The sequence below is a fragment of the Salmo trutta genome, chromosome 14, assembly GCF_901001165.1.
Source record: "Salmo trutta chromosome 14, fSalTru1.1, whole genome shotgun sequence".
NCBI lineage: Eukaryota > Metazoa > Chordata > Actinopteri > Salmoniformes > Salmonidae > Salmo > Salmo trutta.
In genome coordinates this window covers 10,417,817-10,445,587 of record NC_042970.1, presented here as the reverse complement: position 1 = coordinate 10,445,587, position 27,771 = coordinate 10,417,817, and the positions used below count along the sequence as shown (strand labels likewise).

The 27,771-nt window shown below is 42.8% G+C and overlaps 1 protein-coding gene across 6 annotated transcripts; it reads left to right on the top strand.

Moving 5' to 3' along the window:
* Nucleotides 1-42: 42 nt before the first annotated feature.
* On the top strand, nucleotides 43-27,649 carry LOC115207369 (uncharacterized). Of its 6 annotated transcripts, XM_029774397.1 has the most exons (15): nucleotides 43-224; nucleotides 1,650-1,815; nucleotides 4,639-4,921; nucleotides 18,855-18,960; nucleotides 20,232-20,436; nucleotides 20,812-20,943; nucleotides 21,035-21,088; nucleotides 21,200-21,323; nucleotides 21,435-21,496; nucleotides 24,380-24,428; nucleotides 24,566-24,627; nucleotides 24,829-25,028; nucleotides 25,139-25,203; nucleotides 25,264-25,361; nucleotides 25,547-27,649. In XM_029774397.1, the coding sequence occupies exons 2-15, from the start codon at nucleotides 1,800-1,802 to the stop codon at nucleotides 25,738-25,740; spliced, it is 1,650 nt and encodes a 549-aa protein (XP_029630257.1). In that variant the 5' UTR covers nucleotides 43-224; nucleotides 1,650-1,799; the 3' UTR covers nucleotides 25,741-27,649. The 6 variants fall into 6 exon arrangements, with proteins under 6 accessions (XP_029630257.1, XP_029630258.1, XP_029630259.1 ...); XM_029774398.1 differs by lacking the exons at nucleotides 43-224; nucleotides 1,650-1,815 and adding an exon at nucleotides 3,160-3,655; XM_029774396.1 differs by lacking the exons at nucleotides 43-224; nucleotides 1,650-1,815; nucleotides 4,639-4,921 and adding an exon at nucleotides 17,637-18,029 and having other exon boundaries at nucleotides 18,569-18,960; nucleotides 20,812-20,925.
* Nucleotides 27,650-27,771: the final 122 nt, after the last annotated feature.

The following is a 27,771-nucleotide window of genomic DNA, read 5'->3' as shown; positions in this document are numbered from 1 at the left end:
TAACTTTTTCTGATTGTGTCACATTCGTTCTTATTTTACAAACTATTTGGATTGTTGTGCCCTGCCAGCAACCCTCGACATGACGAAGTTAACGTTTCTAAATGTATATTTGACTTGCCCAATAAATATGAGACCATATTAAAATACGAGGAGGAAATAATACAGGGAAAGAGCGAATGATCAACTGAGACGCAAGCTGCACGGAAATGGGATTCCATGGCCAGGTTAGTAACAGTAGACAGCTAGCGAGGATAACGTCCTCAGGTCTTCTGTAGATATCTTATTTGAAATATTAATTTATATTAGCTAGCTAACCTGCCCCCGCATCTGCGTTAAGACGTCGACGATGGGTATGACGTATGGTCACAGACGTCACTCCGTCGATCGACGTGTGAGCATGGGCGGAGTCGGAGTTTTTGGAGCAATGCGTACTTTTGCTCAGGTCGCAGTTGCGTTCCACCACAGAAAAATTAGACATATTTCACCTGATGTATAAATGTGAAGTTTCTGGTGCCGAAAATCTCCCCCCTGCCAGAGTAACCGCACCACCCATTATCTTCGCGTGAAGGCTCTCACTGCTTCATTGCTACGACTTGCTTCCTAGTTGAGATTTCTTATCACTTTAGGCTGCGTTTCATTATTTATTTTTTTATGTCGATTTGATCGCGGGGGAGGCACTAGTAACGTCTGCAGTTTTCGGTTTGGCTATTTGTTTCAAGTGTATTAGTCTATAAATAAATCTCTTTGACAAAATTCGTAATCTCTCCCATGTCTTATTCGACTAGTAGTTGATCTGAAATGTTTATTGATTGCCTACATTTTACTCCCTCCTATGTTTAATATAACACAAACACATGAATTATTCATTTTGGTTGCCTATCCTGGCGTGAAGTTTGTTCTATAGAAAGTATTTGACTCTAGCCACAAAATTAAGGAAATTAGAAGGGGGGAGGATTTATCTTGCCTGCCAAAACGACGCAATTGTTTATTTTTATTTTATTAAAACATTTTAGAGGGTGGATCAGCTTTACTATTGCTGATAGATTGTAGCTTCCATCAATTTAATTCTCTGCATCATTTCCAACCCCCCATATATTTTTGGGGTAAATATATATACACATACATACACATACCCTCATATATACACATATATATTTTCCTTTATTATTCCCCGCAATCCCTACCACCCCTCCCTAGTTGGAGTAAACTAATAAACAATATCACTTCAACGCTACTTAAGGATTAAGGATTTAACTAGCTTCAGCAGCAAACATGTCTCCACAAATTAGAAGAGCTTGAACTGCGTTTACTACTCAGGAGGATAAATAAAAACAAAGGATAAAATGGCATGTTCGTCCATGAACCAGAATCTGGGTTTTTGACGAGTGGCAGCACACAGAAAAGTATCGCTTCGAAACTAGGAATCTTGACCGTTTGTGCATTGTCACGGAAGTGTGCCAGGTTATCAGGCATGTCCTGAAGGTGGATTTTGTTGCCGATCCCTCTGTGGCAAAAGTTTCCGGATCGTTGGAATTATTCGTTTTATACAGGAGCTGTCGACAGAAAATATATGCGGATCTGAGCTCCGGGAAACTCGGACAGCGAGTACTACAACTACAAGGGATGTTTCTCTATGATCCTGATTGCAGTCTGCGATGCAAAGTACCGCTTCACCATGATCAACGTGGGCGCATATGGTCGGGAGGGAGAAGTAAGTTCGGAGTGCTTGCCGAGGACCCAAACACCGAAGCCCATATGTCATCGTGGGAGACGAGGCATTCCCTCTGAGGGTAAACCTGATGCGACCATATCCAGGTAAGATATGCTAAATGCATGTGACTATACACTGAGTGTACAAAACATTAGGAATACCTTCTCTTTCCATGACATAGACTGACCAGGCAAATCCAGGCGAAAGCTATGGTCCCTTATTGAAGCCACTTGTTAAATCCACTTCAAGCAGTGTAGATGGGGGAGGGGACAAGAGTAAAACCTTGAGACAACTGAGACATGGATTGTGAATGTGTGCCATTCAGAGGGTGAATGGGTAAGACAAAATATTTAAGTGTCTTTGAACGGGGGTATGGAAGTAGGTGCCAGGCGCACAGGTTTGAGTGTGTCAAGAACTGCAACGCTGCTGGGTTTTTCACACTCAACAGTTTCCTGTGTGTATAAAAAAATGGTCCACCACCCAAAGGACACCCAGACAACTTGACACACCTGAGAAGCATTAGAGTCAACATTGGCCAGCATCCTTGTGGACAGCTTTCGACACCTTGTAGAGTCCATGCACGGGTGAATTGAGGCTGTTCTGAGGGCAAAAGGAGGGTGCAACTCAATATTAGGAAGGTGTTCCTAATGTTTTGTGCACTCAGTGTATATGTGGTGTGAAAATTATACCAATATTGAACTTGTAATTATATGCCTCACATAAGTGATCTGGCATCCCAATAAGAGGATGGGATAGGGGGGGGGGGGCTATATCCAAAGCATAGGCCACACAGTTGTTACACAGTATCTATTTGATAGCCTTCCTGTTCAATACTAATGGAAACGCATATTTTATTCAAAGGTTCTTCTCGCCTTTGTGTGCACAACAACCACAAGGACTACTTCCTCACACCAGCTGGATGCTGCTAACACCAGCCTCTCCATGTCCTTGACTTGACTCTATGTCCTTGACTCAGACTTCAAGGCGGCATCCTACGCTGGTTGTATATCCCTGTTTCAAACGAAACAAATCATGATCTATTGTTTTACGTATGTCTGCCCCAGCCAGCTCTTGCGGAATTAGCAAACACACACAGAGGCTAGCTAGTACAAACCTTTGGGCATCGTTTGCCGCTAACGTCATGAATAAATCATCACACATATTTTCAAAGCGTTGTAACAACCCTTCTACACTAAAACGAGTGGCATATTCGACAACTACAACCTGTTAAATGTTACAATATTGTGGCTAGCAAGTAGCAACTAAAGTTAACTAGCATTGCTAACGTTAGCTAGAATTGTTCAACCCATAGAAAGCCAGCCAGCTAATAACTTTAATAACTTGCTTGCTATCAACTCGAAATCAGCTAGCATATCAAATCGATGTATTCGTTATAAATGAACTAGTTAGCTAATTATAGGCTGAACATTTCCTTACCCACTGAAATGTATATAGTAGGGCAATGACATGAATCACCCATACATTCTAGTAAGCTAGCTACTGCTGTACTACCCACATTCACTTCTGGCAAGTTTCCTCCCTGCCCCCTAATGTTGGTAATGTATGAACATGAATTACCCTGAACATTAATAGATCATAGTCTGCTCCAAAAAGATCAGACTACAGCAAGTATGACCACCAAAACCAAAAGATATATGAATCATTTTTCATCAGGTCAACCTAAAATGTCTATCTAATGCAACATTTTACTAATTTAAAGATCGAGAAAACAGAGAGCATGTACAAAATGTACTTTATTTTACAGGATTATATAATGCGTGAAGCAAACATGGAATTACTTTGAAATGTGAAGGTGAAGACTCTGAAGATGTCAAGTAGAAGTGTCTATCATCCTTCTAAGTACCCTGTGGATGAAAGGGATTTTCTGGCTCCTCTCCAAGGAGAAAACTGACACCTTTGCAGCCTGAATGGAGAATGTTTTAGGTACGAACCAGTCCACAGGGAATAAGATTTATTTTGCCGGGTGCATACATTGCGTTGGATGGTAAGATGAAACCATCAATACGAGATCAACATCGCCATCTGCTAGCTTGGAATGGTTGGTTGGTTACTGTTTCCCTCCTTGTTTTTCCTCCTCCCTCCTTGTTTTTCCGTGTCACTCGCTCACAGTACACACACCACAAGGCCCCTCCTCCACCTGCTCTCTCCCTCTCACTTTATCTGCTCTGGTTTATAAAGTCACTAACAAATTGACTTTTCTGCTGCTTCCCTCACTCGTATCGGGTCTGGATCCGACCAGGTCTATATGGAACTGGTCTAGTTGTCCTCTGGTCCGTTTGGAAACAGATCTTTATATTGAAAAATGTATGTATATCGGGTTCGGGTAGGAAAGCCCCAGGTACATTTCAGAACAGGTACAACCTTTTTGGACCCGTGAAGACCTCTACTTGAGAGGCCCAATATAACAATCCCTGTCACAACAGACAATGCCAGGAACATTGTGAATGCTGTTGTAACAGTGTAGGTTCCGTCCCTCTCTTCGCCCCAACCTGGGCTCGAACCAGGGACCCTTGCACACATCAACAACTGACACCCACGAAGCATCGTTACCCATCGCGCCACAAAAGCCGCGGCCCTTGCAACGCAAGGGGAAACCCTACTTCAAGTCTCAGAGCGAGTGACGTCACTGATTTAAATGCTATTAGCGCGCACCACCGCTAACTAACTAGCCATTTCACATCGGTTACACTGTCACAGAAGCTGGACTTGGACCACAAAAAGGGGGCTTTTTAGTTTGGAGTCTTTTGCCAAATAAACAAAAATTAACTACAGTAATTGTTGGTATTTCATTTTCCCACTGTCCCGAAACCGAACCGAACTGTGACCTCAATACATACCAAACTGTGGGTTTGGTGAACTGTTACGCCCCTACTTGTAACATAACACTGTCCTCTCTTAATTTTCAGACCGAGAGTCCTCCGCTCCAATAGAACTTGAGGAGGGAGCCATTGGGTTGAAGCAGGAACCAGAGCCCATGCAGACTATGGAGAAACGGGAGGGAAGGACCAGGAAGGAGGAAAATCAGTTTAGAGGACCGGACTCTCAGTCTAGATTGACTCCTTCCAATGGAAACGATGACTATGATCAGAACCCACCTCAACACACCTCAGTCAGTCAGTTCCAAACTCACACCGGGGAGAGTAGAGGGGGAGGCTCTCTGTCCAGCTCAACATCCAAACCAATCAAAACATGCTCAACGGGTGACATGTCTGGTGAGTATGCAGGTCATAGTAGAACTGGGACATTTTCAGCTTCCAGGAATTGTGTACAGATCCTTGCAACATGGGGCTGTGCATTATCTTGCTGAAACATGAGGTGATGGCTGCGGATGAATGGCACGACAATGTGCCTCAGGATCTCATCACGGTATCTCTGTGCATTCAAATTGCCATGGATAAAATGCTATTGTGTCCGATGTCCGTAGCTTATGCCTTCCCATACCCCCACCGCCACCATGGGGCACTCTGTTCACAATGTTGACATCAGCAAACCGCTCACCCACAAGACGCCCCAAAAAACTGGGATTCATCTGTGACGGGCACATTTTTCCAGCGTGTCAGTGGCCATCGAAGGTGAGCATTTGCCCACTGAAGTCGGTTACGATGTCGAACTGCAGTCAGGTCAAGACCCTGGTGAGGATGACGAGCACACAGAAGAGCTTCCCTGAGACAGTTTCTGACAGTTTGTGCAGAAATTTGGTTGTGCAAACCCACAGCTTCATCAGCTGTCCAGGTGGCTGGTCTCAGACGATCCCGCAGGTGAAGAAGCCAGATGTGGAGGTCCTGGGCTGGCGTGGTTGTGAGGCCCGTTGGACGTACTGCCAAATTCTCTAAAATGGTGTTGGTGGCTTATGGTAGAGAAATGAACCTAAAATTCTCTTGCAACAGCTCTGATGGACATTCCTGCAGTCAGCATGCCAACTGCATGCTCCCTCAACTTGAGACATCTGTGGCATTGTGTTGTGAGACAACTAAACAGAGTTAATTACCCAAAGAACATCCAATCACGCTTAGGGTCATGTAAAAAAATGCTGGGCAGGCCATTATTTTGGCTACCATGGAAATGCCCCCATCCACAGAGCACGAGTGTTCAGTGAATGGTTTGATGAGCATGAAAACAATTTAAACCAGTTGCCATGGCAGTCTCAGTCACCAGAACTCAACCCAACTGAACACTTATGGGAGATTCTGGAGCAGTGCCTGAGACAGCGTTTTCCACCACCATCAACAAAACACCAAATTATGGAATTTCTGGTGGAAGAATGGTGTCTCATCCCTCCAATATAGTTGCAGACACTTGTAGAATCTGTGCCAATGTGCATTAAAGCTGTTCTGGCTCGTGCTGGCCCAACGCCCTATTAAGATATTTTATGTTGGTGTTTCCTTTAATTTTGCTATTACCTGTGTATTCACTATAGTAAAGATCTGTTAATAATGGCCCGTTGTTTGGAAGTGTAACAGACGTTTTTGTCAGACCCAGATCAAGGCTTCTCCTGGAATTAAAAGCACTTTATATGGTGTGTATATATAATATGGTCCTAGTATTAAACATGTATTAAATATGTAATCTGCAATAGTTCCCTGTGAACAGTAATGAGTTAGGATGTCCCTGGGACATCATGAAATGGTCCCCTGGAGGTTTTTGTCTAGTTCCTGGTTGGTCCCGGGGATGTCCCCATGGATGTTTTTAGGATTTTCTTTAGACGTTGTGTCATGTTCCCCTGGAGGAACGTCACTTGATGGGAATTATTATTTGTATTTATTTATTTCACCTTTATTTAACCAGGTAGGCAAGTTGAGAACAAGTTCTCATTTACAATTGCGAGCTGGCCAAAGCAGTTCGACACATACAACAACACAGAGTTACACATGGAGTAAAACAAACACAGTCAATAATACAGTAGAAAAATAAGTCTATATACAATGTGAGCAAATGAGGTGAGATAAGGGAGGTAAAGGCAAAAAAGGCCATGGTGGCAAAGTAAATACAATATAGCAAGTAAAACACTGGAATGGTAGATTTGTAGTGGAAGAAAGTGTAAAGTAGAAATAGAAATAATGGGGTGCAAAGGAGCTAAATAAATAAATACAGTAGGGGATGATGTAGTTGTTTGGGCTAAATTATAGATGGGCTATGTGCAGGTGCAGTAATCTGTGAGCTGCTCTGACAGCTGGTGTTTAAAGCTAGTGAGGGAGATAAGTGTTTCCAGTTTCAGAGATTTTTGTAGTTCGTTCCAGTCATTGGCAGCAGAGAACTGGAAGGAGAGGCGGCCGAAGGAGGAATTGGCTTTGGGGGTGACCAGAGAGATATACCTGCTGGAGCGCGTGCTACAGGTGGGTGCTGCTATGGTGACCAGCGAGCTGAGATAAGGGGGGACTTTACCTAGCAGGGTCTTGTAGATGACCTGGAGCCAGTGGGTTTGGCGACGAGTATGAAGCGAGGGCCAGCCAATGAGAGCGTACAGGTCGCAGTGGTGGGTAGTATATGGGGTTTTGGTGACAAAACGGATGGCACTGTGATAGACTGCATCCAATTAATTGAGTATGGTATTGGAGGCTATTTTGTAAATGACATCGCCGAAGTCGAGGATCGGTAGGATGGTCAGTTTTACAAGGGTATGTTTGGCAGCATGAGTGAAGGATGCTTTGTTGCAAAATAGGAAGCCAATTCTAGATTTAACTTTGGATTGGAGATGCTTAATGTGAGTCTGGAAGGAGAGCTTACAGTCTAACCAGACACCTAGGTATTTGTAGTTGTCCACATATTCTAAGTCAGAACCTTCCAGAGTAGTGATGCTGGATGGGCGAGCAGGTGCAGGCAGCGATCGGTTGAAGAGCATGCATTTAGTTTTACTTGTATTTAAGAGCAGTTTAACATGTCGTCACCACCTGTGAGGTTTTGCTGTTTATAGTGTGCGGATTCGTCAATTCTTTGTCGATACATTCTGTCTGTATATTATGTTTATCATCTATTATCAAATTCCGGATATATGTAAATGTCCTTTGTGAATAAAGGTAACTCTGTTTCTGAATGTTCAACAATATAACTTATTTATTAAATGTTTCATATGCTTACAGAGCTTGATCTTACCACATCGTAATATAAGAGCTAACTCTCTCTCCTCTGCTCTCATCCTTCTAGACCTATCTGCTGCCTTTGATACTGTGAACCTCCTCTCCACCCTCTCCGAGTTGGGTATCTCCGGCGCGGCTCACTCTTGGATTGCGTCCTACCTGACAGGTCGCTCCTACCAGGTGGTGTGGCGAGAATCCATCTCCGCACCACGTGCTCTCACCACTGGTGTCCCCCAGGGCTCAGTTCTAGGCCCTCTCCTATTCTCGCTATACACCAAGTCACTTGGCTCTGTCATATCCTCACATGGTCTCTCCTATCATTGCTACGCAGACGACACACAATTAATCTTCTCCTTTCCCCCTTCTGATAACCAGGTGGCGAATCGCATCTCTGCATCTCTGGCAGACATATCAGTGTGGATGACTGATCACCACCTCAAGCTGAACCTCGGCAAGACGGAGCTGCTCTTCCTCCCGGGGAAGGACTGCCCATGATCTCGCCATCACGGTGGACAACTCCATTGTGTCCTCCTCCCAGAGTGCTAAGAGCCTCGGTGTGACCCTGGACAACACCCTGTCGTTCTCCGCTAACATCAAGGCGGTGACCCGATCCTGTAGGTTCATGCTATACAACATTCGCAGAGTACGACCCTGCCTTACACAGGAAGCGGCGCAGGTCCTAATCCAGGCACTTGTCATCTCCCGTCTGGATTACTGCAACTCCCTGTTGGCTGGGCTCCCTGCCTGTGCCCTTAAACCCCTACAACTCATCCAGAACGCCGCAGCCCGTCTGGTGTTCAACCTTCCCAAGTTCTCTCACGTCACCCCGCTCCTCCGCACACTCCACTGGCTTCCAGTTGAAGCTCGCATCTGCTACAAGACCATGGTGCTTGCCTACGGAGCTGTGAGGGGAACGGCACCTCCGTACCTTCAGGCTCTGATCAGGCCCTACACCCAAACAAGGGCACTGCGTTCATCCACCTCTGGCCTGCTGGCCCCCCTACCTCTGCGGAAGCACAGTTCCCGCTCAGCCCAGTCAAAACTGTTCGCTGCTCTGGCACCCCAATGGTGGAACAAGCTTGGTTTACAGAACTACCTTGGTTACACTCCACCACCCATTTCACCTCCTTTATAGATACCTATCCAGGTCAGAGCACTAATGGGACAGACTGGTGTCTAACATAGGTCTACTGCAGGCCACAAGACTGTTACCCTGCTCAGCTTTTACATAGGCATTAGCACAGGGAGTTTACATAAATCTTTAGTTTAATAAGTTGCATAACACCTACATCACTTTTCAGGTGCTATCCCATTCTGTCTTGGTGACCATGACTTAGGCACTTTACCCTTTAACTGCTTGCTACAAGGGCAAGGCTTACCCTGTTATGCTACAAGCCTGTTCTGTGTTTGGTGTTTCATAGAGTTGGCTAGGGTGACAACAAAAAACATGTTTCAGTTATACAATAAGACTTTTATTTTGAAATACAATTTTGCCTGAATATGTGTGTGTGTGTGTGTTGTCATATGCCTGTGTGTTCCTGTGTGTGTGTTTGTAATGCAGGTTGAGTCTGTGTGTGTGTGGGTCCTGGGTATATATACCAGTATGTGTGCTTTTGGCAATACCAAAGTATATATTTCCATTGATAACATCATTCATAATCCCCTTCATTAATGTTTCAGTATCAGTCATCTTAACATCATACCAGATTAAACATCAATCGTATGTAATCTTCAAAACAAAAGGTCCTGTTTTCATTAAATTATTATCAATTATTTTATAGTAGAACTATCTGGATGGATTGAGCTTGGATTGTTGCTGGGTTAGTTCTGCACAGCACAATACTTTGATAGCCTCTGCTGAGTTGAAGCCAAGGTTCTAGATTGTGGAGCTAATGCCAGTCTTCAGGTTTCAGACAAGTTTACTCAACATGTTAAATTGACACCAATTGCCCTGGTGCCAGCCAGATCTGCCATCCAGATTTGAAATTGTTCAAAGTACTTTGAGTGTTTGCTTGAGCCCGCCTGGAGTGCCAGATTGATGTGTTTTGCCATTTTTTAAAAACTATTCCATGTCCATCAAAGTAAGGGAAATAACACATGAAGACATTGATCTTGGTTATTACATGATTGTTTGAAAAGTAATAATCACCAGATAACATAATAATAATAAGCTTGATTAATAAAGTAAAGTGTTACCCAAGTGTGTGTGTGTGTGTGTGGTGTGTGTGTGTGTGTGTGTGTGTGTGTGTGTGTGTGCATGTGTGTACATTTCAATGGATGCTGTGAGTGTATTGTATGAGTATTCCAGTATGATGTGCAGGAGTATGTTTGTGTTGTAATTGACAGTGGGTGGTGGTATGTGCATAAAATTGAGGGAAGTAGTACATAAAACATTGATTTTGGTATGTTATTACATGATTGGTTTGAAGTTATTACATTCACAAAAAAAGTGTTTAATCACCAGTTAATGTAATAACACTCCATTTAGCGGGAAAAATAATTAAGTTTACCAGCAAGTTATTACATGACCCTGTATATAGCTTATTTACTTTCTTATGTTTTTATTTCTATTTGTCATGTTTTTGTTCTACTTTACTTTATAGTACTACTGATATTGATTACTGCATTTCACTGTACTTGTGCACATTACAATAAAAACTTAACTTGAAACTTAATCTAAGTCTGTCCCTTAGAAGTTTATATCAAATTTAAAAAATGTTGTCATGCTTCATAAAAAAACAGGTGTAGACTAACAGTGAAATGCTGACAGACGGGTCCTTGGTAAAAAACAGGTGTAGACTAACAGTGAAATGCTGACTGACGGGTCCTTGGTAAACAACAGGTGTAGACTAACAGTGAAATGCTGACAGACGGATCCTTGGTAAACAACAGGTGTAGACTAACAGTGAAATGCTGACAGACGGATCCTTGGTAAACAACAGGTGTAGACTAACAGTGAAATGCTGACAGACGGATCCTTGGTAAACAACAGGTGTAGACTAACAGTAAAATGCTGACTGATGGGTCCTTGGTAAACAACAGGTGTAGACTAACAGTGAAATGCTGACAGACGGATCCTTGGTAAACAACAGGTGTAGACTAACAGTGAAATGCTGACAGACGGATCCTTGGTAAACAACAGGTGTAGACTAACAGTGAAATGCTGACAGACGGATCCTTGGTAAACAACAGATGTAGACTAACAGTGAAATGCTGACTGGCGGGTCCTTGGTAAAAAACAGATGTAGACTAACAGTAAAATGCTGACTTATGGTCGGTCCCTTCCCGAAATTGCAAAGAAAAAAAAAAGAAATAATAGAAAAATAATAACACAAGGAACAAATCTACAATGCCAATAACTTGGCTAAATACACAATATTTGCACATTATTTATTTTTTAATTCTTCAAGCTCTGTCAAGTTGGTTGTTTTCAAGTCTTTCCATAGATTTTCAAGCAGATTTAAGTCAACTGTAACTCGGCCACTCAGGAAGGTTTACTGTCTTCTTAGTAAGCAACTCCAGTGTAGATTTGGCCTTGTGTTTTAGGTTATTGTCCTGCTGAAACGTGAATTTGTCTCCCAGTGCCTGGTGGAAAGCAGACTGAACCAGGTTTTCCTCGAGGATTTTGCCTGTGCTTAGCTCCATTCCATTTGTTTTTGTCCTAAACTCCCTACTCCTTGCTGAAGACAAGCATACCCATAACATGATGCAGCCACCACCATGCTTACAAATATGAAGAGTGGTACTCAGTGATGTGTTGTGTTAGACCTGTCCCAAATGTAATGCTTTGTATTCAGGACATAAAGTGAATTTCTTTGCCACATTTTTTAAAGTTTTACTTTAGTGTCTTATTGCAAACTGGATACATGTTTTGGAATATTTTTTATTCTGTACATGCTTCCTTCTTTTCAATCTGTCAATTAGGTTAGTATTGTGGAGTAACTACAATGTTGTTGATCCATCCTCAGTTTTCTCCTATCACAGCCATTAAACTGTGACAGGTTAAAGTCACCATTGGCCTCATGGTGAAATCCATGAGCGGTTTCCTTACTCTCCAGCAACTGAGTTAGGAAGGACACCTGTATCTTTGTAGTGACTGGTACTGATACACCACCAAAGTGTAATTAATAACTTTTCCATGCTCAAAGGGATATTCAATGTCAGCTTTTACATTTTTTACCCATCTACCAATAGGTGCCGTTCTTTACGAGGCATTGGAAATTCGCTGCTCAACCGAGGGACCTTACAGACAATTGTATGTGTGGGGTACAGAGATGAGGCAGTCATTAAATAATCATGTTAAACACTATTATTGCACACATAGTGAGTCCATGCAACTTACTATATGACTTAAGCACATTTCTTCTCCTGAACTCATTTGCCATAAAGGGTTTGAATACTTACTGACTCTAATTTCTTATTCATTTGTAAAAATTTCAAAATACATAATTCCACTTTGTCGTTGTTGGGTATTGTGTGTAGGCCAGTGACACAGCATCTCAATTTAATCCATTTTAAATTCAGGCTGTAACAACAAAATGTGGAAAAAGCCAAGGGCTGTGAACACTTTCTGAAGACACGGTCTACACTGAGTATATCAAACATTAAGAACAACTACTATTTCCATGACATAGACTGACCAGGTGAAAGCTATGATCCCATATTGATGTCACTTGTTAAATCCACTTCAATCAGTGTAGATTAATGGGAGGAGGCAGACTAAATAACGATTTTTAAGCCTTGAGACATTTGAGACATGGATTGTGTATGTGTGCCATTCAGAGGGTGAATGGGCAAGACAAAATATGTAAGTGTCTTTGAACGGGGTATGGTAGTAGGTGCCAGGTGCACGCTCCTGGGTTTTTCACACTCAAGTTTCCCGTGTGTATCAAAAATGGTACACCAGTCCAAAGGACATTGAGCCAACTTAACAAACTGTGGAAGCATTAGAGTCACCATGGGCCAATATCTCTGTGGAACGCTTTCGACACCTTGTAGCCCCCATCACTTAGGCCAAGGGTCTTGGGCAATAGGGGCTTGTGGTTGTCACAAGACAGGGCCTTTATCACCTCTCAGGACTGAGGCTACTACAGTAGGCCGTCTAACTCGACCGACATCCCTCCAGTCTCTTTCCCACAGTCTATTTTGGCAAACCGCTGCTCCCACACACATTACTGTACAGTGTTGTATCATTGTGTACTAAATGTTATTTTTTAATAAACTAGTAATTGATTACCTTGTCGAAATTGTTTTGTGTTTCCTCCTCCATACACCTAAAAAGCACAGCTCAGCTCTCTAGATTGAATAGTACTAGTGTGCATTATTATCTGACAGCGGTTCAACTTAAAGCCTAGTTTGTTGGAACACAAATGAACTATCCTGAACCTAGAAGTAAGCTGTAGCCACCACAGAGAAGCCACAGTAACCACTGCAGAGAAGCCACAGTAGTCACCGCAGAGAAGCCACAGTAGCCACCGCAGAGAAGCCACAGTAGCCACCGCAGAGAAGCCACAGTAGCCACCGCAGAGAAGCCACAGTAGCCACCGCAGAGAAGCCACAGTAGTCACCGCAGAGAAGCCACAGTAGCCACCGCAGAGAAGCCACAGTAGCCACCGCAGAGAAGCCACAGTAATCACTGCAGAGAAGCCACAGTAGCCACCACAGAGAAGCTGAATCCCCAATGAAATCAAGATGGAGCTACCTGCACCTTAGCCCATTAATCAACTAAATGAGCCTACATAATGTTACTCCTTATAGTCCAAGGACCTTACATGTTCAGTTTAGAGGCTAATTGGCTCTGGCAGCCAAAACAGCCAAATACTCCATCTAAACATGAATCAATTCCCAATTGCAGTACGGGTCTAGAAACAATATAGCCCTCTACTTTCATATCACATCAAAATAATTTCACAAATGCAAAATATACACTTAGTGACACTGTTTTAACTGGTTTTAATACAGTTGCAGCCTACTTTTTTCAGTGACAACATGTTTGTCGTCCTTCTTCCGTTTCCTCACAGGTGTTCTGAGACGTAAATAGCTAATTAGCACAGGTAGGCCTACGCCTCGGTCTTATGTCTGTAAACAAGCCCTGTAACATTGACATATGACAGTGTGGGAACCCTATAAAGGTGTGTAGTAATTTAACCTTCAGATTTTTGGAAAATTATTTCTTGCTAATATGAAAGATACGTTCCTTATGTTTCCACAACCAAGCAATGCGTTTTAACGTTCAGAGCACGTTCTCGCAGCTCTAACAAAACTACCCCGGCCAGAAGAATATAGTACCTTCAATAGTTGCTAAAGTTAGTTAGCATCTATGAATGGGTTACCCGCACATATCCAATCCCCTCTGATCTATCCAATCTTCTCCGATCTATCCAATCCTCTCTGACCTACATCTAGTGCCAGGGGTTTATTTGGGATTCAGAGTTTGAGTAGGCCTTCCACACATCTCTATGGTAGGCCTTCCACACATCTCTATGGTAGGCCTTCCACACATCTCTAAGGTAGGTCCTTCCACACATCTCTATGGTAGGACTTTCACACATCTCTATAGTAGGTCCTTCCACACATCTCTATGGTAGGTCCTTCCACACATCTCTATGGTAGGTCCTTCCACACATCTCTATGGTAGGCCTTCCACACATCTCTATGGTAGGTCCTTCCACACATCTCTATGGTAGGTCCTTCCACACATCTCTATGGTAGGACTACCACACATCTCTGTGGTAGGTCCTACCACACATCTCTATGGTAGGTCCTTCCACACATCTCTATGGTAGGACTACCACACATCTCTGTGGTAGGTCCTACCACACATGTCTGTTGTAGGCCTTCCATACATCTCTATGGTAGGACTTCCAAACATCTCTATGGTAGGACTACCACATATACTGAACAAAAATCTAAATACAACATGTAAAGTGTAGGTCACATGTTTCATGAGCTGAAATAAAAGATCCCCGAAATGTTCCATATGCACAAAAAGCTAATTTCTCTCAATTTGTGTGCTCAAATTTGTTTACATCTCTGTTAGTGAGCATTTTTCCTTTGCCAAGATATTCCATCCACTTGACAGATGTGGCACATGAAGAAGCTGATTAAACAGCATGATACTTACACGAGTGCAACTTGTCCTGGGGACAAGTTGCACAAATGTGCAGTTTTCTAACACAACACAATGCCACAGATGTCTCAAGTTTTAAGAGAATGTGCAAATGGCATGCTGACTGCAGGAATGTCCACCAGAGCGGTTGACAGAGAATTGAATGTTAATTTCTCTACCGTAAGCCGCCTTCAAAGTCGTTTTAGAGAATTTGGCAGTATCAATCAAATGTATTTATAAAGCTCTTTTTACATCAGCCAATGTCACAAAGTGCTGTACAGAAACCCAGCCTCAAAAACCCCAAATAGCAAGCAATGCGGGTGTAGAAGCACTGTGGCTAGGAAAAACTCCCTAGAAAGGCAGGAACCTAGGAAGAAACCTAGAGAGGAACCAGGCTCTGAGGGGTGGCCAGTCCTCATCGGGCTGTGCCGGGTAGAGATTATAACAGAACATGGCCAAGATGTTCAAATGTTCATAGATGACCAGCAGGGTCAGATAATAATAATCACAATGGTTGTAGAGAGTGCAACAGGTTAGCACCTCAGGAGTAAATGTCAGTTGGCTTTTCATAGCCGATCATTCAGAGTTAGAGACAGCAGGTGCGGTAGAGAGAGAGTCGAAAACAGCAGCTCCGGGACAAGGTAGCACGTCCAGTGAACACGTCAGGGTTCCATAGCCGCAGGCAGAACAGTTGAAACTGGAGCAGCAGCATTACCAGGTGGACTGGGGACAGCAAGGAGTCATCAGGCCAGGTAGTCCTGAGGCATGGTCCTAGGGCTCAGGTCCTCCGAGAGAAAGAGAGAAAAAGAGAGAGAGAATGAGAGGGAGCATACTTAAATTCCCACAGGACACCGGATAAGACAGGAGAAATACTCCAGATATAACAGACTGACCCTAGCCCCCCGACACATAAACTATTGCAGCATAAATACTGGAGGCTGAGACAGGAGGGGTCGGGAGACACTGCGGCCCTCGGACAGGGCCAACCAGGCAGGATATAACCCCACCCACTTTTCCAATGCACAGACCCCACACCACTAGAGGGATATCGTCAACCACCAACCTACTACCCTGAGAGAAGGCCAAGTATAGCCCACGAAGACCTCCCCCATGGCACGAACCCGAGGGGGGCGCCAACCCGGACAGGAAGATCACGTTAGTGACTCAAGCCACTCAAGTGACGCACCCCTCCTAGGGATGGCATGGAAGAGCACCAGTAAGCCAGTGACTCAGCCCCCGTAATAGGGTTAGAGGCAGAGAATCCCAGTGGAGAGAGGAGAACCGGCCAGGCATAGACAGCAAGGGCGGTTCGTCGCTCCAGTGCCTTTCCGTTCACCTTCACACACCTGGGCCAGACTCCACTCAATCATAGGACCTACTGAAGAGATGAGTCTTCAATAAAGACTTAAAGGTCGAGACCGAGTCTGCGTCTCTCACATGGATAAGCAGACCATTCCATAAAATTGGAGCTCTATAGGAGAAAGCCCTGCCTCCAGCTGTTTGCTTAGAAATTCTAGGGACAGTAAGGAGGTCTGCGTCTTGTGACCGTAGCGTACATGTAGGTAAGTACGGCAGGACCAAATTAGAAAGATAGGTAGGAGCAAGCCCATGTAATGCTCTGTAGGTTAGCAGTAAAGCCAGTACGCCCAACCGGCCTCAGAACCACGTGTAACCACACCAGCCCAGGACCTACACATCCGGCTTCTTCACCTGCGGGATCGTCTGAGACCAGCCACCCAGACAGCTGATGAAACTGAGGAGTATTTCTGTCTGTAATAAAGCCCTTTTGTGGTAAAAACTCATTCTGACTGGCTGGGCCTGGCTTCCCAGTGGGTGGGCCTATGCCCCCCCAGGCACACCCATGGCTGCGCCCCTGCCAATTCATGTGAAATCCATACATTTGGGCCTAATGAATTTATTTAAATTGACTGATTTACTGATATGAACTGTAACTCACTAAAATTGTTTATATTTTTGTTCAGTGTACATGCTGGAATAGATGTGTCAATTAATACACTATTTTAATCCATATGTTGATTGATTTGTCTCAGATGATACAATTATTTGATTTTAGCTGCCCTAGTTTCTCTAGTTATAGTGCTTTTGTAACAGTATTTCTTCCGTCCCTCTCCTCGCCTCTTCCAGGGCTCGGACCAGGGACCCTCTGCACACATCAGCAACTGCCTCCCACGAAGCATCGCTACCCATCGTTCCACAAAAGCCCTTGCAGAGCAAGGGGAACAACTACTTCAAGGTCTCAGAGCGAGTGGCGTCACCAATTGAAACTCTATTAGCGCGCACCCCGCTAACTAGCTAGCCATTTCACACTGGTTACAGTCACCCCCCCTTTTGACGACCTCCTTTTCCGCAGCAACCAGTGATCCAGGTCACGGCACCAATGTAACAGTATTGCTTCCGTCCCTCTCCTCGCCCCTTCCAGGGCTCCTCTGCACACATCAACAACTGCCTCCCACGAAGCATCGTTACCCATAGTTCCACAAAAGCCGCGGCCCTTGCAGAGCAAGGGGAACAACTACTTCAATGTCTCAGAGCGAGTGACGTCACCAATTGAAACTCTATTAGCGCGCACCACCGCTAACTAACTTGCCATTTCACACCTTTTACACTTTCAAGACAACTGGGAACTCAAGAGAAAACCCCCCCCCAGTTCAAATCATGACGTCGTTGATTTTCAAGTCGGGAAGGCGGAGCTCTAGAAAGATGCCCGAGTTTCTGACTGGGATTCCCGAGTTGTATGACCATTCACCACTATTTTTCCCAGATTTTCGAGTTCCCAGTTGTTTCTGAACGCGGCAGATGTACATACTGTAACCGCGAGTCATTTTCTGATTGCGTCACCAGAAAGCGTCACATTCTTCTCCAAAACCGTTTGGTTTATTGTGTTTATTTAGGGTGGATGTGCCCCGGCTGCCATCGACCCTCAAAATGACCAAATTACAGTTTCTAAATGTCTTTTTGACCGAACGGTTGATGTTAGCCGCTCAAGAGATATATAAGCAAGTGGAAGAGACAATATTAGAATACCAGGAAGAAATAATCCAGGGAAAGAGAGAGAATGATCAATTGAGACGCAAGTTTGGGATTCCATGGCCAGGTTAGTAATGTAGCTAGCTAACTACGTTATTTGAATATCAAACTGTGCTAACGAGGATAATGAGCACACATTATATAGCTAGCTATGTATTCGTTCTGAAATATGCCGTTATGAATGTGCTTTGTTTTAGCTAACCAACTATGACTGTGTCATATGCCAGTGGCTAGCTTGGCGTGTTAGCTAATGTAGCTACTGTATCTTTGTTTTCTGCAGTGCAGTCAGAGAGACGGCTAGCTAACGTTAGCATTCATGCCTAGAAAATCGAGAAACACTCTTTTCACGCCACGTCGATACGGAAGTGACTTTTTCGTAGCAGGTTAGGAGACTGAGGTTAAGGTTAGGAAAAGGTTTAGGGAAAATGCTCTCCTAACGGGCTACGAAAAATGTTCCTTGAAAAGAACATAGTTGTCAGTACATTCTGTGTATTCTGTTCCTCAATAGCTAGCTACTCAAACTCAGAACTGTGTGGTAGCAGGTCGTGATGGCTCAAGTAAAGGTGCTTTGCTAACAACACTACATTTTCCCTTCTTGACTTTCAGACCGAGAGCCCTTTGCTCCTGTAGAATCTGAGGAGGAGGGAGGCATTGGGCAAAAGCAGGAACCAGAGCCAAGGCAGACTATGGAGAAACAGGAGGGAAGGACCAGTATGGAGGAAAATCAGTTTAGAGGACCGGACTCTCAGTCTAGATTGACTCCTTCCAATGGAAACGATGACTATGATCAGAACCCACCTCAACACGCCTCAGTCAGTCAGTTCCAAACTCACACCGGGGAGAGTAGAGGGGGAGGCTCTCTGTCCAGCTCAACATCCAAACCAATCAAAACAGAGACTGAAGGACTGGGTGTTTGTCCATTTGATCCGTCAAGTGACCCCAATACATTCTCTTCGTCAGTGAACCTTGACCTTTCGGCAGCACAGAGTGAGAACAGTGTAAGTATGATGGGGGTGGAAGGTGGGGAAGGACTACTGTCAGGGTTTGAGGCGCTACAGATACCGCTACACATGGAACAGTCCCTTCAAAATCACCACAACACAGCATTGTGTTGCAAGGTGTGTGGGAAACCCTGTAGACATATGGGCCATTTAAACGCACACATGCAAATGCACATGAAAGAGAAGCCATTTCTCTGCGGCTTGTGTGGTAAGTCCTTTAGCTCGTCAGGGAGGTTGAAAGGTCACCAGAGGATTCACACAGGGGAGAAGCCCTATCAGTGCCATATCTGTAGAAAACGGTTCAATCAGACCGCACACCTGACGGTACACCTGAGAGTCCACACAGGTGAGAAACCGTTCAGTTGTCCTGTCTGTGGGAAGAGCTTCAGTCAGTCCAACAAGGTGAAAAGACACCTTGTAACACATTCTAGGGACAGAACCTTCCTACCAGGCCTATGAGGGAGATGCGGTAGATGTGTAAGTAAAAATGTACAGGATAGGGGTTATAACTCCATTTCAAATCCATTTCAGGTGTAGGAAATGATTTGAAAATGTTTAGGCTAGCTATTTATAATAATGTGTCTAATCAAGCATTTTACCTCAATGGCATTGTCTATGTAAAGCAATTGTCAAAAGGTATTTTTACATTGTTACACCTACAAGTACTGAAACAGAATTTTCTGTAATACATTTTGGAAGTCAATGGACATAAACATCCAAACTACTTATTGTATTTTTAAAGCATGAAACTAGTTATTGGGCAGTTGGATGTAAATGGGATGTTTTGGACATTGTTGTGTTGTGTATTTTGGTAAATAAATGTCAGAATTCTTGAAACAAACCATCAGATTTTTCGTTTTTATTTAGTGGTGGAGGTTTGGATGATTGTCGTCCCTCAAAACATTAGATGTCAAGAAGATGTTAGAAGGTGAAAAGTTGGGTGAATGAGCGAAGCTGGTGATTCAACGGAAAGAAGCAACCCTCCAAAGCGGGAGAGCTTCATAACTGCTGAAAATCAGCTAAGTCGGGTGACTTAAAATATTAATTTAGTCAAGCTCAGTATGTAGAACTCTAGAACTTTGTAGAACAATAGAACATAGAATCTATCCTGGGAACAGGATGTTGTCAACAAACAACTACTCTGGTCTCGTACCCCCTCAACTGCCTGAATTATGTGATGTTCTACCTGAAAATGAAAAACCATTGGTAATAACTATAATAAACATGAAAGAGTGCATGTTTATCCTTTCTTCCTATGTGGGTTCCAGGACTATGAAAACACGGATGACTTCTGGTGCTGTGCGGTGTGGAGGGAAGGCCAGGAGGAGGTGGAGGGTGTGGTTCCCAGTACCTGGGTGGTGGGCAGGAAGGTCCTGTGGCCTCCAGCCAATGGGAGGAAAGCTCTGAAAGAGAGACACAAGCCAGGAGCCAATTGGATGACATATGACCTTGTTAAGGTCAAACTATTCTCAGGTACTGAAGCATCTTACCTACCATGTATACAATGTTACGTTTTTAGTGGTTATGTTTGATGTTTAAATACCTTATTAAAGAACTTCCCCTAAAGTTCTCAGAAAATCAAGTGCAGTAATACATGTGAAATGTAAATAAGCTCCTTGTAGTGTGTCACCCCAGTGACTGAAAGAATAACTGTTTCATGATCCCATATCCCTCTTTAACTTTGTTTGTGCCAAACTACCAATTCTCAGAATGCTCTCAGGGCAGCTGCAGCTACACTCTTAATGTGTTGAGAAATCTGTTGTGTGATGTAATGTTTTTAATTGTATAGAACTGCCTTAATTTTGCTGTAGCCTGAATCTGAGATCTAGCTACCCTGTATGGTTTCAGAATCTCTGGAAGAGTGTGAAGGCTACAGTAGGTCCAGTGATGAGCTCACTGACAACGGAGACAGTGAGCCCAACACACAGAAGAAGAAGAGGAGGAGGAGGAAGAGGAGGACGGGTGAGGGGCACGTTACCGGTCAGTGTGAGACAGCCTTAACATAGACAGGATTGCTTCTGTAGAACAGTGTGTTTGACGAACATTTGATTTCCATCAACTTTTACAAAAGGCACTGATCAGATACCTCAAGGAGGACCCAGTGGAGATGGAAGGATACACACAGGTGACAGAATCCTTAGAGAATGTATTGGGCCACCGTGTTGCACTTTCACTAAACTAGCCATATGTATGGAACACAATTCTGTGGCTGTACTCATTGCCTGTTTATCCAAAGGTGTGTCAGGATCATCAAACTCTCCTCCTCTGAAGAGGAGAGTGATGACGAAATCGGGTACCCTGGAGGAGAGTTCTGGAGCTCTAGAAGCAGAACCTCAGCTGGACCCGTCTGAGCTCAGAGGGTAAGTTTCACTACATCCTACCAGTGTTCCCATTGGTTTGTCACACAAGTGTTCTGTGTCAGTTTGAGGCATTGTATGTGTTCTGATCAGTCTCTTTTGTTGTTATTACAGCCTTGACGACTCACTCAACAAGGAGAGCTACCTCATAGAGGGACCACACTCTTCTGACGCATGTAGGAGAAACAAAGGCTGTCTAATGGTCCTGTGTGAATGTTGCCCATAGGAGGGTTATTTTATTACATGTTTTTGGGGGGGTAGATCAGCTTTAATATTGCAGATAATTACATTGATGGAAGCTACATCACTTCCAATCCCCAATATATTTTTTGCACATAAATGCATATACGTACAGTACCAGTCAAAAGTTTGGACACCTACTCATTCAAGGGTTTTTCTTTATTTTGACTATTTCCTACATTGTAGAATAATTGTGAAGGCGTCAAAACTATGAAATAACACATCATGTAGTAACCAAAAAAGTGTTAAACAAATCAAAATATATTTGAGATTCATCAAAGTAGCCAACCTTTGTGTTGATGACGGCTTTGCACACTCTTGGCATTCTCTCAACCAGCTTCATGAGGTAATCACCTGGAATGCATTTCAATTAACAGGTGTGCCTTGGTAAATGTACATTTGTGGAATTTCTTTCCTTTCTAATGCATTTGAGACAATCCGTTGTGTTGTGACAAGGTAGGGGTGGTATACAGAAGAACAGCTCAAATAAGCAAAGAGGAACAACAGTCCATCATTACTTTAAGACATGAAGGTCAGTCAATCTGGAAAATTTTAAGAGCTTTGAAAGTTTCTTTAAATGCAGTCGCAAAACCCATCAAGCGCTATGATGAAACTGGGTCTCATGAGGACCGCCACAGGAAAGGATGACCCAGAGTTACCTCTGCTGCAGAGGATAAGTTCATTAGAGTTAACTGCACCTCAGATTGCAGCCCAAATAAATGCTTTGCAGAGTTCAAGTAACATACACATCTCAACATCAACTGTTCAGAGGAGAATCAGGCCTTCATGGTTGAATTTCTGCAAAGTAACCACTACTAAAGGACACCAATAAGAAGAGACTCTCGTGGGCGAAGAAACACAAGAAATGGACATTAGACCGGTGGAAATATGTCCTTTGGTCTGATGAGTCCAAATTTGAGATTTTTGGTTCCAACTGCCGTGTCTTTGTAAGACGCAGAGTAGGTGAACAGATCATCTCCGCATGTGTGGTTCCCACCGTGAAGCATGGAGGAGGAGGTGTGATGGTGTGGGGCTGCTTTGCTGGTGACACTGTCTGTGATTTATTTAGAAAGGGTGGCTACTTTGAAGAATCTAAAATATAATATACATTTTGATTTGTTCAACACTTTTTTTTGGTTACTACATGATACCATGTGTGTGATGTCATAGTTTTGATGTCTTCACTATTATTCTACAATGTAGAAAATAAAGAAAAACCCTTGAGTGGGTGTGTCCAAACTTTTGACTGGTACTGTATATGTACACCTTTAAAAAATATATATTTTCCTTTATTACTTTCTAACTCTACCACCCCTCCCCTAACGCTTAGTCTTCTACTTACAGCTTATACATATTATATACATTTTATGGGCACAGGTTTATTTTACAATAGTTATATGTTGTTTGTTTTTACTCCTGTCCTTCCTCTAACCTCAACCTCTCATCTATTTCTTTCACTAAAGTTCAGAATCTAGATGCGTTTTACAGACACAGTATGTTTGACATTAGTTGCCTTGTTATTATTTCTTAATATTCCAACCTTCAGCTCCATTCAACCCCTCCCATCTATCTCTTAACACCATCCATGTTGGATTTTTATTTCCCATATATTTTTCAACTGTGCTGTGATGTTTCACAAAAGTTTTGAACCTTTCTATTCTCATAATTTCTACAGATTGTAAATTAAAAATACTTTTTTTTGCTAAAAGTATTACTATATTATTGATCGATTGATTATGACTTTTCAGATCACCCAGTAGTGCTATCTGCATAGTTAGCTCCAGGTAAATGTCACAATTCTTCAGCCATTGCTGGACCTGCGACCAAAAACAAGCTACATATGGACAGCACCAAAACAAATGATCTAATGATTCTGTCTCTTCGCAGCGAAATCTGCAGAGCTGGGAAGGTTGTATCCCCAATATATATATATAACATTCTATTGGTTGCAAGAATTTTGTATAATTTAAATATAAAAATTCTAAGTTTTGAATCCGGCATCATTTTATGTATCAGTTCATAAATCGATACGTCAAATCTCTTCCCAACTATTTCTCAATCTATATGGCACAGCTGTAACATTTTTGGTCCTTAAATGAAACTGCTATACTTTTTTGTTTATCTCGATTTTCTTTAACCAATTATTGTATTTAATGCAGGGCCGGTAGACAAGTTCCCTACTTTTTCTCCCTTCCACTTTCCTCTTACATTTTTGCAGTAATTCTGCAATTAGTTGGTTGTAATTTTGGGTAGAGCAGACATTTCCATATATTTTTGTTAACTGTGTGACATAACGCCACCATTCCTATTTACAAAATGGGAGTCACTCAAGACTTATTAAAACAACAATTCTTATGATAAGAAAAACACTTAGGATAATTAAAGTTATGCATTAAATCCTTTTTTAATGAGAACATTCATCTTGAATCTATATAATGCATTTCACAGTAACCCTTTCTTATAAGCAGGATATCTTTTAATTTACATTTTCTAGAAGATTTTCCAAAAACACAAGGCTGGTTAAAACTGCACATTTAAAAATATAAATATTCAACAAAAAAAAAACTAGACATCTCAATAAGGGCTTCAAAGGACAAATGGAGTGTCATCAGCGTACAATGACACCTTTTGTTTTTTCTAACCCCTTTGATATTATTGTTAATAGCTAACATTTCAATGGCCATAATACATAGATAGGAGGGTTTTAATACAGTTAATAATATGTTACAAGTTTTACTCAATTGTATATAGTTGGAAGAGAATACATAAACCTACTGTATGTGAATTACTTCCTTGGTATTTCCACTCTCTTTTTTTAGGGGATGCTGTTTTTCCAACCTCTCAGTCCAGAGAGGGAACATTCCTAAGGTATGCGCTGCAGCTGAACAATGTAACCTTTGCACTACCAATGCCAAGGCAGATGGATAGGAAGTAAGAACACACTCTGATGTAAGTGCTGTGGAATTAGGTGTCCTCCCTTTGAAAAATGTTTTGTGTGTTTGTAGTGGACAGGATGTGATGGGAAACCTGCTGAATTCAACCCAAAGTTTTCCTCTTCCAAATGACCGTGAGTATTCTCTTTATTTAATCAATCTGGTCAGTCACACAGAAATGCATAATGGCCTGTTTCACTGACCCAGATTACACCTATTCCAGGATTTAAAAGCCATCTCCATTCGCATGCTTTTCAATCTAGGTGTAGGTTTAATTTGAATCTGGGAACCAATAAAGATTCCATTGTACCACATTGTAACTCTTCCATCTCCAGAGTTCCAGGAGCAGGTCCTGGGTCTGCTGGTGGACATCAGACAGTCCGTGTGGGATCTAGGAGGAAGGGTGGGAGTTCTAGAACACTGGGGTGGTTCTAGGAGTTCTGGAACAGATTTCCATTTTGACGTGTGCAGAACCCACGAGGACATGGCCAACCTGGAGAAAGTTCTAGAGCCTCCGGAGGTAGCTGCCCAGATGGTACGTGGATCTGCAGAGCATTGAGTGATAAGATAGCATTACAATGACAGTGTTGTTGGAACCCCAACGTACACAAAATAACAAGTTGTTTTTGTTTGTATGTTGCTCAGAAACAGTTCCTGAGCAGGATCGGTGGGAACACTTTGAGGGAAAATGTCACCAGGGTGATGGAGAGGTGGGTACTGGACACACACACACTTTTGGAATTCTGAAATACTGACTCTTCTCTTCTTAGGCTGATGACCAACGAACTGATGAGTACCTTCAACATGAAAGGAAGGAAAGGAACCAAGAAGAGCTTTCTCACACACTCCCTTAGCAAAATCATTATTGGTAAGAGTTACCCGACTCAATAGTACATTTCACTGTTTCGATCTGAAAGTCTTTGTCAGACCACGACGATGATGGTGACGATGATCATTTTACTGCAGAAGTATTACATATTCCTTGTTGATGCCTCGTTTTAATGCGATTGAATGTCCACTGATCTTGTGTTCTCTCCTCTCTGAACATTTCAGACAGCATCATGATCACCCACCCGTACGCCACAGAGTCTGCTGTGATGCACCTGATGGCCAACGTACTGAAGTACGCCCCAGACCGACGCGGAGGAGGAGGCAGACCCCCCAGACAGTCACCCCAGGTCCCCCATACCCAGAGACAGCAACACATCCAACAACACATCAACATCAAACAGGAGCAAGACTATTAATGCCTGGACACCTTCCTTCAAGCCTGCGTTCCAGTCTGTTTGTGCTATTATTCTCCTTGCCACTCATTGTCATGTCAAGGAGTGGGATGATAGCACAGACTGGTACCCAGGCTACCTTCCTACTCTACCTGGGTCGTATTCACTAGTAGGCGCCAAACCAGTGTTAATTTCGTCAACAAAAATAGTGACTCAAATATTTGTCAAACACCTATTTTTCAGTGGCAATTGACAAGACTATAACTGAATAAATAGACCCAGAAAAAACTAGAACTAAACTAAAATGATTTTTCATTCCAGTTGACTAAAACGGGACGAGAATAAATTATCTGACTAAAATCAGATAAGTGGACTGGACAATAGTTTTTGGAGAGATTGAGAGCTTTTCAGTGATAAGCACAATTAATACTAGCAGTGGGAAGGACTTGCCACACCTGGCACATAGCCTACATCACCTGGTGAGCTGGGGGGGAGCAAGCGATGAGGGTGGACAGACCAGCTCCACTCTGCCTCATCACTCAGGCGACTCTCTTGCTTCCTCATAGCTAACCAGTCACCACCAGCCTTCTGGTTAGCTACCCTTTGCCTGGTTAAGAAACACAAGCTGCTTTATGAAATGAAAAACAATAGCAGCATTGAGTTTAATAGTAAAACAACAGGCTAGCTCCCTTGAGTTTAGAAAAGTAGGCTGTCTTTGATATTTGTAGTCTCGCTCAACCCTCCCACTTTCCCCACTGCATTTCATAGCCAGGTTCTGTAGCCAACGTAGCCAAGACTGCCTCTTTTCCTCAGAGAAAATGACTTGAGAGATTACCGTTCAAAAGATATGACTCATAATACTTGGACCAGGACTCGAGCACTGGGTCTCGGGAGTTCAGCCGTAGGGACTCTTGACTCGGATTTGAGCACAGAGGACTTGGGACTCGATTGGGATTTGAGGTTTAATGACTCGACTACGTCACTGGGCGAAATGGTCATTTGCTCCCGTTTAAAGTCATTAAACCCCCTTCTACTTCCTGACATCAGTGTGGCGTCTAGGGGAACAGTGAGAGCAATGTAACGGAGGTGCAACCCATACTGTGGCAATACGTGATAGTGCCTCGCTCGCTCACTTTCTCTCCTCCCACCATACCTCCCTGCGCTTGTGTGTCTGTTTGTTTTTTATGTAATGTGTAATATCTATGTAGGCTGTATTAGGAATTTACATGGCCAGTTAATTCTTAAATATGTTTAGCATATTTCTGCTGTTGGGAAGACAATAGGATGTTATGCAGAAAAATATGTTTGTAGGACAAGGCTATGTATGTTTGTGCACATGGAAGTCTGATTTATGTTTACTATAGGTTAATGAGGCAATACAAATGTGATGTGACTAAAGGGCATTTAGTTGACAAAAAACTATACTAAATCATTATTCAAGTAACAAAATGTGAGTGAGACTTAATTATAATTTTGTCAAACTGACTAAGATTAGACTAAACCTAAAAAAAATAGTGCCAAAATGAATACTGTACCAAACGGACTGAAACAGGTACTGCCTGGTCCCAGATCAGTTTGTGTTCTTGCCAAGTCCATTGCTATCATTGTCAAGCCAAACAACAATTCCATAAGAAGATTGCAAGAGAGCAGACACAGACTGGCATGGCATCCACACTAACACCTACTGTACTGTAGGCCTACCTGATGTACCCTCAACCACCTTCAGCTTTTACGTTTCACATTTATTATACATGCACTGTATCTATCATCATCATTAGTTGCCTTTTTGAATTTAACAATTTAATATTGAATTTAGGATGAATTTATCCGTTTTTTAAGTTATGATAAATGCATTTTTGGAATGAATGATGAAGTAGTATTTTATAATGTACAAAGCCTTGACTTCTGGTTCTAAATAAAATGCATGCCTTGAGTTACAGTCACCGTGTGGTATGTGGTTTAAATGTATTTGGTGAAAGGGAACAATGTGTGGAGGCAGTATAATGGATAGTAAACTACACTATAACATGATTGTATATCAAAGAGATTACAACT

Excerpts from the sequence above, each read along its gene's own strand:
- LOC115207369 (XM_029774395.1), top strand. The coding sequence starts at position 17,861 with ATGACCAAATTACAGTTTCTAAATGTCTTTTTGACCGAACGGTTGATG. Across the intron at positions 18,030-18,568 it reads GTTTGGGATTCCATGGCCAG|ACCGAGAGCCCTTTGCTCCT; the intron begins GTTAGTAATGTA and ends CTTGACTTTCAG. Across the intron at positions 18,961-20,231 it reads CAGCACAGAGTGAGAACAGT|GACTATGAAAACACGGATGA; the intron begins GTAAGTATGATG and ends TGTGGGTTCCAG.